Here is an 18,710-nt window from a genome sequence, read left to right as displayed (position 1 = left end):
GGAAGCATTTCATGTGATTCCTGGATTGAACCCTTCAGGCTTGGCAGCGAGAAGAGCACTTGTCTTCCTCCACATCATGTTCCTTTACAGACATCCAACAAACTCTTATGAAACAAAGAAGGCTTGTTCCACGTTGGCACAGCTCACAGTGAGTGTTTACCTGACACGCACAGGGGCAGCTTCCAGAAATGCACTTCCTAGGCTGCCCAGGAGCTTGAAGAGAAAGGGGAGCAGCAGGTTTTGGCTGTCCTCCATCTGGGACCTCAGTCAGATGTCTGAGCCTGTGGCAAGCAACAAGCAGAAGTGACAAGGGAGATATGAAATAACGTGATCCTGACAGATATTAGGAAGTTATCTGCAGTGCTTTCAAGAATAAAGAATAGTGTAAAAGCAAGAAAGGAAAAAGTCAGACGGGACATCTACAAACATAGGGACCGATATAGAGACCCCAGCCTGATGCATGGCCTTTTGTGCAGCTTCTAAGGCTACCAGGCAGCACTCATCTGAGTGCAGCTGTTTAAAAAATGTGTATTTTGTCTGCTCTGATTAGTTACTCACGTGTCTACATAAAACTCCCTTACATTTGGCAGGTTCTCATGACTACGTCTACGGACAACACAGCCAGAGGACAGGGAGGGAGTCTGCTGTAGCAACCCAGCCACAGTGACAGCACCAAAGAATTACTCTTTAAGAAATGAAGGGATACCTGTGGATCAGCCACCTTTGTCCTTGCTGGTGACCTCAACCTGCCAGATGTTAACAGGGAATACCACACAGCTGTTACAAACAGGTCCAGGAGATTCCTAAAATTCCTTGATGATATGATCTCGCGACAGATAGCAAGGGAGCTAACTAAGAAAGCTGTCCCCCTGGATTTGTAATCTGTAAACAGAAAGTTTCTTATGGGAGAAGTGAGAACTTGTGGCTACCTTGGCCATAGAGACCATGAAGTGGTTGAGTTTAAAATTTGCTGTGTACAATGGGGGACCAGGAAAGGCTTTGCCCCAGAGGGCAGTGGGCATGGAACAGCTGCTCAGAGAAGGGCGCTTGGTCCCAAGCTGCAGCAGCTTGGGAAACACTGAGACACCAGTGTCAGACATAGGGGTTGGGTGGTCCTGTATGGAGCCAGGGGTTGGGCTGGATGCTCATTGTTTGTCCCTTCCAACCTGGGATATTCTGTGTTTCTACAGTCCCAGCCCTCATAAAAAGGAGGGAGAAGCCCTCTTCCCAAAGATACAGTTTCTGAAAACTGAAAGAATAAACAAGAGAAAGAAAACAACAGTCATTCCGACTTCTTCAGAGCAATGGCTATGCAATTCATTTCCACTTTACAGCTTGTGACTAATTCACTTCTTTGAGAAAGAACAGGTTAAAAACTGCTTGGATGGGTACAAAAAGCAGTTCAGGGCAAAAGAGGTGATCCAAGTGTTATTCCAACTAATGAAAACAGATGTCACCCCCAGTGACCGAGCTGGGCTTCTTCAGCTTAGCATGACTTTGTGAAAATATGTTTTTCATGTCAAAGTTCTTGAGCCTGAAATAGAAAGTCTCTCAAAATACACAAACTGCTGTGAGAATTTCAGTATTGCCTGGGTTTCTTTTCAGCTAGATATAAACTGCCCAAAATAAATAAAAGTAAGAGCAAGATTTAAGTGAAATAAAGAATGAATAAATCAGGAAAACCCTCTGTACCTTTAACAGCAGATGTTTGACAGAAACTGTGAAAAAAATTGTGTTTGGATTCAGAGATTCTAGCAAAATCCTGTTTAAAAAAAAAGCTCTATTGGTGTCTGTTGGAACAGTTTCAAATGATCAGTCAAGCGGGAATGTACAGTATATTCATTTAATTATTTAATTGAAATTTAGTGCAAGTGTTCCATCTCGGGTATTAAAGGATACCTGAGTTGGAACCATGAGATGAAGGTTAATTGTTTATTTCAGGCTGGTGTCAATGATATCTGTGGGCCTATCTGGAGAGGCATGGGGAGAGAGTGATGAAAACAAGAAAAACTGTGGTTCTCACCCATATCTTGCAAAAGCAAACTAGCTCTTGTAAGTCTCAATCTACAGAACTTGGGGATTTGTTAATAACAACTGGGAAAAGGATCTGTTTGCTAGCTATGGGATCTAGAAGCAAAACAGTGTTTATTTATACCCTTTTATAAATATTTTCTTTATACGCTCCTGGGAAGAAGGCCTACAGAGTCATATTATCTTCTTCCTACTCCAAAATTAGAATAGAAAGATAAACAGGAGAGCAAAGCAAGGGAAATTTATCATACAAACAAGCAAATGAAAGTTTTCTTCCCGGGTTTTGCTTTAACCCCAGGTTATGTGATTGCACTGGGAAAATCACAATGGCAAGAACCCAGACTGCTATGGCTCCATCCTCTCTCCATGAAACACCTCCAAATGCCACCTCGGGGGATTGTTACGTTCTTATCAGGTCTACACACTCTTCTAGTGACATGGGATGTACCCCATTACTTATCTTCTTCCCCCATTAATCATCATCTTCCAGCTCAGATCACACTGCAGAGGTTGACACTCACATTTCAGCGCAAAGCTGCAAAAATGTTTAGTTGGTGCTGAGGTTGTTGGTTGAATGCATGAGAACAGACTTCATGGTTGAGTACTGAGTGACAAACATAAGGTAAAAATTAAGTAAACTAATACCAAAGTCAGTTATCCAGAGCAAAAGCCTTCCAAGTGATGGTTGGTTGGTCTTCTATGAAGGAGGAGCAAACTGCCACCTCCAGGGAGCTCATCTGAACAAAGGCACCATGGGATTGTGGTGGCGCTGACCCACACAAAGCAGATAACCAACACCCCCAAAGAGGTCAAATAAACAGTTTTAGTTTGCATTTTGGTTTTAATTCTTTGTATTTTCAACTAAGACATAAAGGGCAAAAATCTCAGACATTGCTTTTCATGTTTTCATGCACCAGTGGTAAATGCTTATGTAGGATTTGGCTGTTTCAGCATGTTTCAGTCTAGTTTATGAATGTATGCTACACATTCAGAGGGGCTGGGTAAGTCCAGAGGAGTCACAACCACGAAGCAAAAAAATTGCAGGGAAAAAAAAAAAGAATTAAAATATATATATTTTTTGGTGATGGGCATCCAAAAGCGTTATAAAATGAGCAATGTTATTTCTAATGGAAAGCAGGTGTGAGATTTCTTTCCATGTTGAAATGACACTTGGGTAAGACTTTAAAAATCCTCTGGTTGAAGGTCAATCTCTTGAATGAGATTTACAGCTTTGCTTGGTTTAGGCTGTATCCAAAAGCCGCTGAGTCAGTGGGAAGGCTTCCAAACGATTTGACAAGATTTTAGATCAGACTGTGCAGTTCAAATGTCACAAACAAAACACCTTTAACAGCTCAGTGTTTTTTAATTTGGATTTCTTTGGTGCAGAGAATAGAAAACAGAATGGAAAAGCATCAACAAAATGCACCTGCAGGGAAAGGTGAGAGAATTTGTTCTTATGGCCAAGAAAGAGAGGGCTAGAACTAATGGGCTTGAACAGCAAGAGTGAAAATTGAGAGGGAGCATTTGGAAAAGCTTTTCCACAGTGATGTCAGTTTGAATTGTGAGCCTTGTTTAGCAAGAGAGACTGCCTAGGCTGAATGGAGATGTTGGAAGACTTGGGCAAAATCTGTCAGGAAGATTTCAGGGTGGTGATGATGAGGGTAATAGTCAGAGACTAGATCGGGCATCTGCTTTGGAGGGAGCACTGGGATGAGGATACCAACAGGTAATTCCTCTGAAGGCCCCAGAACATCATGGGTCATGTAAGTGTTTGTCGGCGACACTCAGGAGAAAGTACTGGAAAACCAAAAGAGGGTATTTCCACATCAGGCATCACCAGCCCACTCTGTCTTCCTAAGGGCAGAAATTGTAAATTCGCACGTGCTTGGCAAGTTTTCATCCAACAGACCACACTCCTCAACGCAGCATAGTATTCATTTGTATTTTAATCACATGGATATTAATTTGAAAGCAAAAGAGTGAATTATTGCTTTGTAAACATTCCTTCCTTTGATTTTAGGTGACATTCCTTGTGAAACAGATTTCTTCAGCCTAAAAATCTCTGCATTTCATAAATAAGCACAGATCTACTATTGTCCATGGAAATTTTTAGCGTTAAAAACAATGCTTCAAACAATTAGAGCAGGGTACAGCTGCAACACCAAATGGCATATTTCTTCTCCCATGACTAGGTCTTTCTCTCTTTTAATAAACCTTGAAATATTTATTGGTACCTCATTTGTATTTTTTCTTCAGCTGACAACATTTTAAGGTATCTGATGAATGTTCTTGGAAGGATGTGAGGAGATAAATAAAGAGGAGAAAAATGATAAAATGACTGCACCAAGCAGCTTGTGCAATGATTGTTGAAATCATTCTTAAATCATTCAAGAGGAGTTAGGATTACAAAGTCATTTTGGAGCTTGTAACAGGCTAAGGTTCATTCCATCACAGCTTCTTACAAATGGCACATATGTGATTGTTGTCAGTGAAGCATTTTGGTGTCTTACAGAATGAAATTGTTTCCTAATTTGCTTTTGTTTCACATTATCCTCTGTAAAAGCGGTTTCTTCATTGCAGGCCTCAGAAGAAAGCCAGCAAGAACGAAGACAACGATGGCCAGGATGGCAACAGCAGCAGTGAGAGGCCCGAGCACATTACCCGCAATGGGAACTGTGTTGGGAGGAGGCATGGAAACATCCAGTCCTGTGAGGGAAGAGAGGAACATTTGGTGTCGTGGTGCCAAGGAGCAGGGCACAAGGAGCTGCTGTGCTAAAAGGGATGCTTCCTAGATCACAGCCAGAAGAGAAGTTCTAATTTCATTGCCCTTTGAACAGGCTTTTTGGTAGCAAGGATGACAGCTAAGCAAGCTTCATGAGCAGAAGACATCTGAAAGAATTAAATATTTCTGAAGAAATTTGGGAATGTGCTTTTCAGGAGAAGAGCTGGCAAACAGCTTACACAGTCAGATTGGAGCTAATTAGTCCAAAGGAATTATGGCTCTATCTTGGGCTACTGTTTTGGAACAACCAAAGCAGTTATCATTTTTCATATGCATGCAGGTGAAAATAGTTTGCGAGGTGTTGAAAGAAGAAGGGTGTTGTAGACAGGGTTCTATGTACTTAGCAACTGGCAACTCTACCTGCAGCAGAGGGGAACTGGATGGCCTTTGATATCCCCTCAAACCCAACCCATCCTATAATTCTGTGATTCAGTTCTGTGACAATTGAGCCAAGCAATCCCTTCCTGTTTACAGTGAAGTTAACATAAGCAGATTTCAAGGACAGATGTCAGAAACGAACAGAGCTATGGCTTTTTTACATGAGCAACTAAGCAGCCTTAGAGTAAATATGAGATAAATTTGACTTTACCAGCATTCCTGCTCTGAGCATCTCCTTCTCGAAGCTTTAGTGGTCCAACTACAACATCTACTTTCTCCTGGGCAGAGCTTGCATCTCTCTTGGAGCGTCTCAGGCAGCCCTGGTAGCAGCGGGAGGAGTAGTCACCCAGCCGACACACCGCCAGCTCGCACCGCAGGTAGACCGACGTGTGGCGGTTGATGAACTCGAAGGCATTAAACTTAAAGCGTGCAAAGTGGCTGTAGGGGGAGTAGTATGTGGCATAAGAAGAATCTCTGACACATCTGGAAAGAAACAAAGAGACTTTGTGGATATATGCACGCATTGCTTCAAAAATACAGCAAATTAAAACACCAACCAGGTGCTGAGAACAAAAATTATGCAACTTTTGGACTATGTCTAAATATATTCAAGTCCTATGAAGAAGCTAGAACAGGAAGTATGGCAAGTGGTGAAGAGGGGAGAATGGGCTCCTTGCTCATTGTCAGTTCTATATTCTATATGAGGCACAACAAACGGGACTGGCACTTGACATGGCTCCGCAGGTTTTACTAAAATATGAACACCTATGACAATAGATTTTTGCTGCCAGTCTTCACCGTCTCATCCATCCATCCCACTGCTCACTGAGTTTTGCATATAGGACAGGGACAAAGCCAGCAAAACAAAATTTTTACTAAGGTTTAAGTTTCATTTCTTAGGCCTAGGTTGTAAAAATAAAAATAAAAATAATCAAAGAACCCCCTTAACAGTCTAGTTCACACAAACCAGTTCACACTGTCTCTATTCTTTTAAAAGAAAAGCAGAAAGGAAATGACCACAACACATCTAATGACTTGAGAAAGCTCTTACCCATCCTTGATTATATCATAGGCCAGAGTGTTAAAGTCATGAGGATCAGGTGATGCCACACATGTGTCCACAAACATCATCAGATTTGGGTCAGAGCTGTGAAGGTAAGCTTGAAGGTACAGATTTTGGTTCAAGTCAATGTAGTATGGAGAGTCACGCACTGGCCGCAAGAATGATGAGGAATCATAAAACGTAATGTTCACAGCATATCTTCCAAACTGATTTTCATCCACATCTTCAGTATCATCGGCAACATACATCACTTGCATCCATGTGTTTTGTAGCATTTTGCAACTGATATGTAGCTGGAGATCCTTTTTCCTCTTTATTATGTGCCCAGAAGAGATAACTCTGATCATGTTGGAGTAGTTGATCGTATCATTGCTTTCCTGTAATGTAATTTAAAATGAGGAATTGCATTTCTGACACATTCCATATTCTATGCTTTGATAAAGTAATATGCAATTAAAAGGGTGGCTTCATCTTAAGCTCTTTGAACTAAGCCTAATGTTGGTCATTTCTGCTCAGACGTAAACAAACTTGCTGATATTTAATTCAGCAGAAATTAGTGGAGAAAAACTTCTGAATTCACAGCAATTGAGGCCCTTTCACAACTCATTTCAGTGTGCCCTGCAGTTCAGTGCAGGGCTGTAAGCATACCTCTCGTGTCGTCCCACAGCTGTCGTAGGGAATGTTGAACACAACCTCACGTGATGTGAACATTGGTTCACAGCCAGTGTCATTCAGGGTGACACCCTCTGCATTGTAGCCCTGGGATTGGAGATAATCCCTGCTAACCACTGCATGCATGTAGTCTGGCAAGCACGTAAGGGCTGTTGGAAGAAGATTTGATATATTTGTGAATTAAGCAACTGGTTAATGATCTTAGGCTGCAATTGAATCAAATGCTGATTTTTACTTAAAGCAGCTCACATACCAACCCAGAATATTTTGCACACATGACTTCCTTTCCCTTACATCTTTAAATACATGCACAGGTTTATTTTGCAAACAGAATCTATAACAGGCTCGTCTGTTGAGCAGCAGTTTCTGTTCTGAACAGGAGCTTACCGATGTTGTGATCTGCTGGAATGGAGGAGTAGTGGGCCCGAAACCCTCTAGATGTGTATCTTGAATCACTGTGGAAGCGAACACTCATCAGGTTTGAAGATGACGTATATGTGAGAAAGGAACCAGCACAAATTCTCCCAAGAAGGGGAGAAGAGTGTGGGGGCCCATCGTAGACTTCTATGTAGTCATACTGGCACCTGCTGCTCTGCATCCTGAGGAACAAGGATCAGCACCCGTCAGTGTGTTCCAGAAGCTCTAGCTTACCTTCCTAGGACTTGAGGAAAGCCTTCAGAACTTCACGTTTTTGTGGCAGAGGCTTTATTCATTGTGCATGTATCTGCAAGCAGAAAACATCTCACTGATCCAATCTGTTCAAGTCTTCCAAACACTGGAAGACACTCTTAAAGTTGGGAAGGTTACCTGTCTCAATTACAGTTTCAAACTCTCCAGGTAAGCTTTGGCTTTGTTATCTGCCCAGGGACTCGATGATTTACTTACTCAATATCTCTAAATGTGAGCATAACACGGAAATTATTCTGTACTTGTATTTCCCACACACAGTCAGCATTGTTTGGATAACTTCCAGGGTGGTTTGGGCTCTGAAGCATCCCAGAGGAATTGGAAATTAAGCCACCACAAAAATAAGGTGCTGCAAAAAGAAGTGGAAGAGAATTTGCTCTCAGTAGCCTTTTACAGAATGGAACTTTTGCTTTTACGTAACTAATCTGCAGCTGCTGAAAAGCAGCTCTCCTGATGGCTTCAGGTCATCTTCACCATGTTCCAAACCTAAACAAATATTTGGTTTTGCTGCAGGTTTACAGGTTTACTTTCACATTGCTGGTTCATTGTCACATCCGTGGTGTCAGACTACCATCTTCAGGTTGCTCTGGACTCTCCTTCCTGCAGTCAAGGTTTGGTTCTGGGAGGGGTCATGAGATTCAACATGGGGATACCTTCCTGAACACACAGCACCCCATCACACAGAAATAAGCACTCCAGGAAGCAGGGCAAGACCTTAAATGTATTATCTCATGCTTTGTCTATGAGGGTGGCTGCAAAATGCCAGCGTGAATGTGTTCTTAAATAAAATACGTAGATAATCCCTACAGCTTCCTCATAGGAAGGTGGGCATAAGCTCTGAACTTAATTCCTACAGCACATGACATGCAAAGTCAATCCCCCATTTTGTTTTCTGTGAATGCTGAAGTTCTGAATTCTGCCTTTCTCAGAACCACGGGAGAGCCTTACCTGCATCTGGTGCTGGGGTGCTCACAGCAGCTGTGGTGGAAGAATGGGAGATAGGGGTGAGCTGTGATGCACAGATGAAGGAGCACCAGGATGTGGTGTTGGATGGAGGGGATGGAGCACAGCAAGGCGCTCAGGGAGCTGGATCCCCATTGCCCGCATACCTTCACAAACGACACTGGCATCCTCCACATGCTGACAGTTGTGCACGGCCCAGCCGCCATGCCGGCAGCGCAGCAGGGAGGCCTCATCCCCACGGCACTGCACGTTGTCCAGCAGGATGCGGCCTGTGCCAGCACCAAAGCGAGCACTGCCCGGGGCAGCAATGGCGGGTCCACAGCCCAGCTGGCGGCACACCACCTGAGCATCCCTCAGGCTCCACAGGTCATCACACACTGTGCCCCAGTGCTGCCCATCCTGCACCTCCACGCGGCCCTCACAAGCATGTCGGCCATTGGCCAGTCGCACACGGGAGCCTGGGATGTGGTACATGGAAGATAGTCAGGGCATGCCAGAGCTCCCCAACACAACCCATCACCAAGGTGGTCCTTTCCAAACCATGCCAAACTATGATTCTATGATCCTACAATATGAACGACCCAGGGCTGGGAGACCACCTCCATTGCTAACTGGTGTGAAAAGGGACATCAAGGGCACAAAGAGGCGCAGAGACTAACATCGGGCACAGTTACCTGTAGTGCTGTTCTCCACTGGGGAGCTCATCTCTACCGACAGTATTTCTGGTACCGGGGCACTTGTCTCTGTAGTGGAGGTCACTCCTACAAGTACAGAAGATAATATCATCCACAAGAGGATAGGTGGTGTGATGGGAATGCTCCATATAGGCTACAGACAGAGTCCCTCAGGAATGATATCAGGACAAATTACTATTACATAATATTCCATATTGACAAAAGTTAATTTATGAATGCATAAATTGGGTGTAACTTGTAGAAAAGATTTTGGAAAAGTAAAACATTCCAGTACCTGAACAGACAACACCAGCATCTTCATGGTGTTGACAGTTGTGTCTCCCCCATCCAATGTGACTGCACTGCTGCAAGGCCAGCTCATTTCCCTGGCACCGCACGTCGTCCAGCAGGATGCTGCCTGAGCCTTGGCCAAAGTAAGCACTGCCTGGAGCTGCAACGGCCTGGCCACATCCCAACTGCTTGCACACAACCTGGGCATCAGCGAGATCCCAGAGGTCATCACAGACCGTCCCCAGCTGGCCTTCATAATACAGCTCTATACGGCCCTCGCATCTGTGCCTTCCGTTGACCAGGTGGAGACCGGTTCCTTTGGGAGAGAGGGAGATGGAAACAAACACAGTTGGATGCGTTAGCTGGGAATGACCTGTAGAAGTTTCTTATTTCATCCTCCTGCCCTATAATACCTCCATTCCCCATGGCTGCTTGTCTGGCCCAGTATTAGCTTTCTGTGTGGACAGAGGTGGTGGAGGAAGAGACCATATTTTCTCTCATCCCATGGCTGGGAGATGTCCTCCAGTGTAATCGAATTTAGCAAGTTAGATTGAGGGCATGTAGGTGCTTGGTGACTGACGCTGTGCAAAGTTACCTGCTGTACTGTTCTCCACTGCGGAGTTCCTCTCTGCCAGATCTGTTTCTGATACTGGGACACTTGTCTCCAGTGTGGTGACTGGCATGGTAGTGTATGGTATGGTGGCACTCAGTCCTGCAAACAGATAAAACCTCTTACAACAGGATTGTTTGAATAACAGGCATGTCTCATGTAGGCTGCAGACCCCATTCCTCAGGAATGGCATCGGGACAAATTAACCTTCATTACATTCCACCTTGACAGAAGTTAACAGAGAGAATGGAGGTGGGTAAATAGCATATTTGAAATTATTATTAAATTGAAAGCGGTATTTAGAGATGGTGATGGCAGGAAAGGGCACAGCTGTAGCACCTGCCCTGAGGCTCAGGACATTATGAGGCATCTGAGGCTGGAGCACTTCCTTGCAGGTTTCTGCCCTGGAGCTGAGAGAGCTGTGGGACTATGGGCAATTGCAGGGTTTGCCCTCATCACCACCACTGGAGCACTCCTGCAGTAGCTCAGCTACTTTGTGGGAGCAACTGTGTGCTGCTTGATGTGGATGGAGTGTGCTGCAAAGCCAGGAAGGCATGACTTACCCATTAGATGGGGCCAATCTGTTGTACTCAGTGGACCTATACCTGCCAGGTAAGAAAAACGTGTCACTTGGTACAGCTCTGAAGACTGTATGCATACAGTAGTAGAGATATCTTGGTAAGACATATTGCTGTCTTGGTGGAAGGATGCCTGAATAACCCTACTCTCAAATCATTTGAATGCATAAATTGGGTGCAATTTGTAGAAAACATTTTGGAAAAGTAAAATGTTCCAGTACCTGAACAGACAACACCAGCATCTTCATGGTGTCGGCAGTTGTGTCTCCCCCATCCAATGTGACTGCACTGCTGCAAGGCCAGCTCATTTCCCTGGCACCGCACGTCGTCCAGCAGGATGCTGCCTGAGCCCTGGCCAAAGTAAGCACTGCCTGGAGCTGCAACGGCCTGGCCACATCCCAACTGCCTGCACACAACCTGGGCATCAGCGAGATCCCAGAGGTCATCACAGACCGTCCCCAGCTGGCCTTCATAATACAGCTCTACACGGCCCTCGCATCTGTGCCTTCCGTTGACCAGGTGGAGACCAGTTCCTTTGGGAGAGAGGGAGATGGGCACAAACACAGTTAGATGCGTTAGCTGGGAATGACCTGTAGAAGTTTCTTATTTCATCCTCCTGCCCTATAATATCACCATTCCCTATGGCTGCCTGTCTGGCCCAGTATTAGCCCTCTGTGTGGAGAGAAGTGGTAGAAGGAGAGACCCCACTTTTTCTTCCCAGGGCTGGGAGATATGCTCTGGTACAATCAGGTGTGGGCAGGAATATTGAGGGAAGGAGGCAGCTTGGTGAATGACACTCGGCAGCGTTACCTGCTGCGCTGATATCCATGGGCGAGCTCATCCCCAACGTTTCACTTGTCATGTCCAATGTGGTAGTCAACTGTGACACACCAGTTGTTATCGGTCCTGTGCTGAGTGTTGTTGTAGGTGTCTCTTCTGTCGATGTTGCTGGCCATAAAGTCATGAAATCCAGAATGGTTGTCATTGGCGTTGAGGTAGTGGTCTCTGTAGCAGTGGTCGTTTCTAATGTAAAGCTTGTCTCTGACAGCCATGTTGCTGGCGAAAGGGTGGGTCCTGTGGAACTCCATTCTGTCAATACAAATAAAGGATAATTCCCACACAAAGGACTGTGTCTGAGTAATGAGTATGTCTGTGTGTAAGCTAGAAACCCAGTTCCTTGGGAATGGAGGCAGGACAAATTACTCTACCAGCACACTCCATCTTGACAGAAGTCAACAGAGGGAATGGGGGCAGGAAAGAGACATGCTTTAAAATTATTGCTAAATTGAAAGTGGTATTTACGGATGGTGATGGCAGGGAAGGACACTGCTGTGGCACCTGCCCCGTGTTGTGGAACACCACGGGCCAGGCAAGACCTGGGTATAGGAGATATAGAGATATCATACAAACAGCATGTGTTTGTTGTATTTTTTTTTTTATATCTCAGAAGTATGTCTGAGTAACCCTACACACAAATGCATTTGTTGGATGCAATTTATAGAAAAAGATTTTGAAAAAGTAAAAATATTCCAGTACCTGAACAGACAACACCAGCGTCTTCATGGTGTTGGCAGTTGTGTCTCCCCCATCCACGGTGATTGCACTGCTGCAAGGCCAGCTCATTTCCCTGGCACTGCATATCGTCCAGCAGGATGCTGCCTGAGCCCTGGCCAAAGTAAGCACTGCCTGGAGCTGCAACGGCCTGGCCACATCCCAACTGCCTGCACACAACCTGGGCATCAGCGAGGTCCCAGTGGTCGTCACAGACCGTCCCCAGCTGGCCTTCATAATACAGCTCTACACGGCCCTCGCATCTGTGCCTTCCGTTGACCAGGTGGAGACCGGTTTCTTTGGGAGAGAAGGAGTTGTGCACAAACACAGTTGGATGCGTTAGCTGGGAATGACCTGTAGAAGTTGCTTATTCCATTCTCCTGCCTCATAATATCACCGTTCCCCATGGCTGCCTGTCTGGCCCAGTATTAGCCCTCTGTGTGGATAGAGATGGAGGAAGGAGAGACCATACTTTCTTCCTCTCTGCCAGACCTGTAAGTCAGCTGCATGTATTTCTTGCAAGATTTCTACTGAGGAGTTAGCAGGATAAGGGCAAATTATTTTTGTAAGAAAGGAAATTCTCTGATCATAGCAAAAGCACAGTAGGTGAGGAAATGAAAGAAAATGAATTTCAATATCAGAATGAAATCTGAGGAAAATTCCATCAAGAAAAATAGCAATGACATTTTTTCCTTTGTTGATAAGGGGAAAATGTCATGCTTTAGGGACATATGTTTATGTATTTCTTTTAATTATTGCCTTCCAGATATTTTCTGGTAAGAAGACGGAGATGGAGCAATTTGCATTGAATCCTAGGTAAGTTTAGAAAGTACGATATGGCTTTTCCTCCCCCATTCTATGTCTTACCAGAGGTGAGTATCAACAAGACTGTTGAACTGGTGGCAGAGGCAAAGCTCAAAGAGGCTCAAGGAAATTGCTGAGGCTTTAGGGACACAGCAAAATGCAAGGATATCCAGTGCCACTTCTTCCTAAACCTATGCTCATTGGGTATCCGCAGTGGTGCCATAGAAATATTACCAGGGAAATCATTTGAAATTCACAAGCCATTCCATACTACTGATGTGCAACATTAAGGACCCTAAGCAATGTGCTACATTGCTTAAAATGACGTCAGAATAAAACCAGATCAATTCTTCTGAAAAAAAATGAGAAGAAAAGCAACAGCCATTCTTACCTCTTCTCCCTTGTTTATGGAATTTATATGGAATATGTCTTCCTGTAAAATTGTAAGAAAATTTTAAAGATCCAGATTCCACATATCACAACAAAATCCTACAGTTTTTAGGGGTAATTTCACAAGAGTTCCAACTAACTGTTCAAAAAACTGGACAATGAGCACAATGGGATTGTAAGAATTTCAGCAGGAATCCACTGGCTTTTGTTCTTACCTGCCCCTAAGAACAGTTAGACATGAAGAAATGCTGAATAACTTTTCATGAACACACCAAGATAGCTGCTGTTAAAATACAGCAATTCATGTGAAACCCATCTACTTTTGGTTTAGTATTATATTGGTTTAGTATTATATATTATAGAAATATAAGTTTCTAGATCAATTTTTGGTGAAAGAGTTTATTAAAGTGCAAGTCAGTCCCCAAATAAATGCTGTAACATAAGATCTCCAGGGTTTATACTTTCGAGATCAAACAAACAAGCTGTATTTGTCATCTTTGCCTGTCTGTCAAATATATATTTTGCTCGTTACTAAGCACTAAGTCATCCGAAGCAAAAGAATCTTGAGAAGTTACCAGCTATAGGATTTCTTCATCTAATTCACCATTGATGGACTAGAGGAGCTGTCAAGACAATGTCCAAAGTAAATATTTCCCTGTTTATGCACTGTTAATTATCAGTTCAAAGCAAGGAGACACACATTTGGCCCTTGATTTCTACATTTTCTCCATTGTTTCAAATATTTACTTGGAGATGCGAGTTTATAAACTGTACTTACAGAATTTCTTCAAACTGGAGAAGCAAACCTGGCTAGAAATGAACTTGGCATTGGGAAACTAAAACTGATCTAAAACAATTTTACTTTCCTTCAAGCAAGGTAATTTGCTGGGCACCTAATTAGATAGGATGCATCCTGGTTTGCACTTCAGAGGTGTCAAAAACGTAAGTCTTCAACACTACAAATGCAGCACTTGCTGTGATGCAGGAGACAGAGGCAGGGCTGGGGGATGAAGGCAAGAGCAGAAAGAACAAAAATGGGAGTGAGAGAAAGATGGCAGGGAGAAGACAGACAGGACAGATGAAGAAAACTGGATGAGGGCAATACAATTTGCGATAGTGATGCTTAACTAGTTAGAAAAATCACCTGCAATTATTGCAGATCATACACAGTATTATTTAGCTCAAAGGTACCTATATCACTTGGGAGACAGTGACTGTCATGTAAGGAAAAAAGGACCAAAAATTCTTTCGAATGAAAATCATTTCATGTCTTTGATTACTTTTATCCATCACAGTCATTGATGCAACTCTAACAACAATACAAGGCACTAAGACAAGGACTATCCCATGGGTGCAGAATGCACTCTGCCAAAAGCTTTAATTATTACGATTCTATATAATTAGGCACAGTTTTGTTCTACTAGAATTGTTAACATCAAGATGCATTCAGTTTCACCTTTAATCTTTTGCACAAGTCAATACCAGCGTGACTATCATTTCTGTTAAAAGAATCAACAATCTTTATATTTCATTTTCCATGTGCCCTGGAACAAGTCTAAGTGGTTTACCTGATCTGGCCTCCAGAACTGCTGCACCAAGCAAAAGGAAGCACATCAATATCATAGTGGTACCCATCTCGTCAGGAGCTGTTGATGGAAAGAACCATCAGGATATATAGTCTCTATTTCTGAAGGGGAGTGGCTTTATAGATCTCTTTTTCTACAGGAGGATGGTAAAATAAGCATGGCATGATAGTCTGAAACGAAAATATGTTTGATTTGTTATTCAATATTTTGTCACATCCTGGTTTCTGCTTGAAGATAATATCTCAAGAATAACATTTTCCACTTCTTGGAAGGAAATATTTATGCTACTATGAGTCCTACAACCACCTTGTTGTACAAACAAAATGAGCTCTTATCCAAAGATACCTCTTGATTCTGGCTGATTAATCTTCTACTTTTATTTTATGATGACAATCCTTGGCAAGCCTGAAGAAGGTAGTGGGATTTTGAAATTCAAATGGGATTACCTCCAAGAAGGCTGTTAGGGAACTTCATACCTTGGTTCCAGCTAGTGAGGCAAGCTCCCCAGGGAGCCACAAATAGGGTACAGATTTGGCATACTTTAAAATATGATAAAATAGCATTGTGATCAAGAACAAATAGGAGTTTCTGAACATAATCCACCAGACCTGTGGCTGCTGCTAAACATAAAGAACATAATCAATAGACACTTTAATTAGACACTTGGGTCCCATCAGCATTGCTAGCTCCACCTCAACTTTGGTGTTCCTACCTTTAGAGCCAACAAGAAGGGGGCTGCAAGTGGCTGCAGGGTCTTAGTGGCCATAGCAGCCACTGGAGAGGCAACATGATGGAGATTTGAGGGAAGGAGAGGGGGCAATTTGTGGTTGTGGGCTGAGCTACCAGTTACCAGGTGTGGTAACAAGAAGAGCAGATCTCAGAGAGGCATCAGTGCTTGCTTATTTACTTTCTTGAACGCCTCAGCCATAAGCAGAGAGGATCTCACACCACTGCATGTAAGTGATACATACTTTACCACGCTACATGGGCAACTTGCTCCAGATAATTAGAGAGGCTGTTCCAAGGCTTTTAAGTGAATCACTGTGAGATACCTGAAGAACCTTGCAGCTCCAACAGGAATGTATCTGCTTTTGGCATTTAAAGTTCATGTCAAAATTCATACTCTGTTCACCACGAAGCTGTTAATGACAAGAAAATGTCAAGAAAATGTCAGGGGCAGCTGATAGCTTTTTGTGAAAACCAAGCAGAAAAATCAGTGGATTCTAATTACATTGAAATAAGTTAGTTTACAACTTACATCTGCTCTAAAATTTGAAAAATATATCCAAGGTTCTCCAAAGCATAAAATAAGGTTTAATTCTCATTCATCATTCTCTTGTCAGAGTGGCTAGTAGTCTGACAGCTATCCTAAGACTGAAGAGCCAAAATACCATTCTGCACCCAATTCTTACCTTTACAGCCATCAAGGCTGTAAATTGAATAGCATTATCAGCAGTCAAGATCTGTGGCACAGTTATTGTAATGTACAAATCTATTGCATCCAAGGAGCCCTAGGGAAAATGAATTACTTAGAAGGTCTTTCCACAAAGGCCTGCATTATTGGAATGAAAGAAGGAAGTGCAAAACGCTAGAGGCTAAAGATAAGGTTGGAAGCCTTGAAAGCAAATCTAAGTGAAGAGTAAATATATTTCTTCTTTGTCCAAACAACCACATTCACATACAAATGAGGAAACGTACCCAGCAACTTGGTATTCACTATTCATATTCTTCTGGTTTTGACATTTTGGCAAGAAGCAGAAAAAAATACCGTACATTTGGCTGACCAATCCAACGCTGCAATCAGTGAAGCAAGAGTAAGTGATGGACAGCAATTCTCCAAACTCTTGTAATAACTGAAAAGGCGTAGGAGGAAGGGGAACACAGAAGTGGTTTCTCATATGGCTCAGTGGAAAAAACACCCACTAAGTCATCCAGGTAAACAAACAATACTTATTTATTTTCTCACTTCATTCTTCATTAATTAATTCTTTGTGACAAATGTCAAAGCTCTATGCACTTCTAGAGCTCTTAATCATTGGACAATCTGCACAGTAGAAATAGGTAACTACTATGTTCAGATCAAGTGGAATTAATTCAGTCAAATAGCATAAAGAGGATGTTTCCATCCTTCCCATTGGGTAGATGGTCTCTTGCAATAATGCATTTTTTCTCTCTAGAACGACTTCCAGCAGCTGAAGTGTTTCTCAGCATATTACTCTGTGAAAGGGCTTTGAAAACACTTTATGTTCTGCTGCCGGTTGTTAGGAGGTTTCTGTAGACATTCTGGATTTTGTGATGTTCAGATGAAAACAACTGAAACGACACAGGAGATCAATCAGCTTTCATCCACAACTATCCCAAGCATCTACACTGGAATGAGGGTGCCCACAGATTTCTTCACAAAGGGACAATAGTCTGAACACCTGCATAATGATCCAATAAGGCAGTTTAGTCAAATTTATCAGGTTCCTTGATGGCCTCTCGGGCTCTGTTGCCTGTGTGATACGAAGCATGTCAATACAAATCGATTTGTGTTTGTTTTACAGTGAGGGAACAAGTGGATGGGAAAAGCTGAGAGTCATGTCCCTTGGCTTTACCAATAGAAGAGCTCCTGCATGTGGTGGGACAGGAGATGGGAGGGAAGGTACTTAATAGAAGGGCCATTCACTGAGAGCAGTTACTTCAGAAAATGATTTTTTCTTCCTCATCAAGCCTATAGAGTTCTTGAACTCCACATTCCTACAATGTGTGTGGATCAAGGAAACTGTGGGGAGATAGGGACAATGGTTTTTGGGACATCAAACAGTTGAGCAGTTTACTACTGTTTTTCACAACAGCACTTAATATGGAAAGCACTGCACTTGGTACATCTACACTGTATTCTGGTACAACCTTGATCTATCTATCTATCTATCTATCTATCTATCTATCTATCTATCTATCTATCTATCTATCTATCTATCTATCTATCTCTTCAACTAGAACCCCTGGTGCAGGTGTAGCACGGGAAAACAATCTGAAAAGCACAAGCATGTTGCTGATTGGAGGCATCAACATCCTGGGCCTAGGATATTTCTCCTAGTCTGATCACAAAGATACTCTCAGGAACGTGAGATGCAGAAGTGCCATCAAACTATGAAAAGCTATGGGGTAGCACAACAGCAGTGCAACAACAGGAGCTGGTGCAGAAGAGAAAGTAGTAGGTCTGTGAAGGGCAGAGAGGATGGCCCTTTTCCTTGACTGCTCTACCCTTCAAATATGGTTGTAGTAAGGGAGTTCTTACCAACAAGTTCTTCCTTTATTAATATTGTTACTATTTTGTTTTCACACGGGGATATGAGGCCGGTCACACTTCCTTATGGCAACTTGCGTACATTCCCCTTGCCACTACAGGTTTGGAAATGCGTAATAACAAGAGTACAGACCACTCCTTGGCAAAGGCACTTTCTCAGAAACCACATCCTTCAATCAAGTGAGCTCAGACACATAAGCAGTGTATTTGCAAATACAGAAAAAGATAAGTAATATTGCAAATATTACTTATTACATTACAAATGCTTCCTCCCCTGTGTTTTTTAATTACACACATAATAGGCTTGATTGTATTTATCTTCTGTGCAAATATTTATAAATAACCTACATTTTCTCAG

The 18,710-nt window shown here is 42.9% G+C and overlaps 1 protein-coding gene across 1 annotated transcript in view; it reads right to left on the bottom strand.

The window, feature by feature from the left end:
• Positions 1-3,959: 3,959 nt before the first annotated feature.
• The window catches only part of DMBT1 (deleted in malignant brain tumors 1), a 39,084-nt gene continuing 24,333 nt past the window's right edge, over positions 3,960-18,710 (bottom strand). The window contains exons 39-55 of the mRNA XM_085555415.1: positions 15,043-15,138; positions 13,476-13,517; positions 12,266-12,577; positions 11,540-11,818; positions 10,951-11,262; positions 10,715-10,756; positions 10,137-10,253; positions 9,546-9,857; positions 9,251-9,337; positions 8,723-9,034; positions 8,562-8,591; positions 7,812-7,962; positions 7,314-7,525; positions 6,903-7,075; positions 6,243-6,631; positions 5,403-5,674; positions 3,960-4,737 (exon numbers count right to left, since the gene is read on the bottom strand). Of these exons, the coding sequence (XP_085411541.1) occupies positions 4,574-4,737; positions 5,403-5,674; positions 6,243-6,631; positions 6,903-7,075; positions 7,314-7,525; positions 7,812-7,962; positions 8,562-8,591; positions 8,723-9,034; positions 9,251-9,337; positions 9,546-9,857; positions 10,137-10,253; positions 10,715-10,756; positions 10,951-11,262; positions 11,540-11,818; positions 12,266-12,577; positions 13,476-13,517; positions 15,043-15,138 (3,302 nt within the window). The 3' untranslated portion in view covers positions 3,960-4,573. The remainder of the gene's footprint in view (positions 4,738-5,402; positions 5,675-6,242; positions 6,632-6,902; positions 7,076-7,313; positions 7,526-7,811; positions 7,963-8,561; positions 8,592-8,722; positions 9,035-9,250; positions 9,338-9,545; positions 9,858-10,136; positions 10,254-10,714; positions 10,757-10,950; positions 11,263-11,539; positions 11,819-12,265; positions 12,578-13,475; positions 13,518-15,042; positions 15,139-18,710) is intronic.

The sequence above is a fragment of the Coturnix japonica genome, chromosome 8 (genome assembly GCF_054131305.1).
Source record: "Coturnix japonica strain WE chromosome 8, WE-NBRP24, whole genome shotgun sequence".
Classification (NCBI taxonomy): Eukaryota; Metazoa; Chordata; class Aves; order Galliformes; family Phasianidae; genus Coturnix; species Coturnix japonica.
The sequence above is the reverse complement of the archived record's forward strand: the minus strand, read 5'-3'. Positions and strand labels throughout refer to the sequence as shown.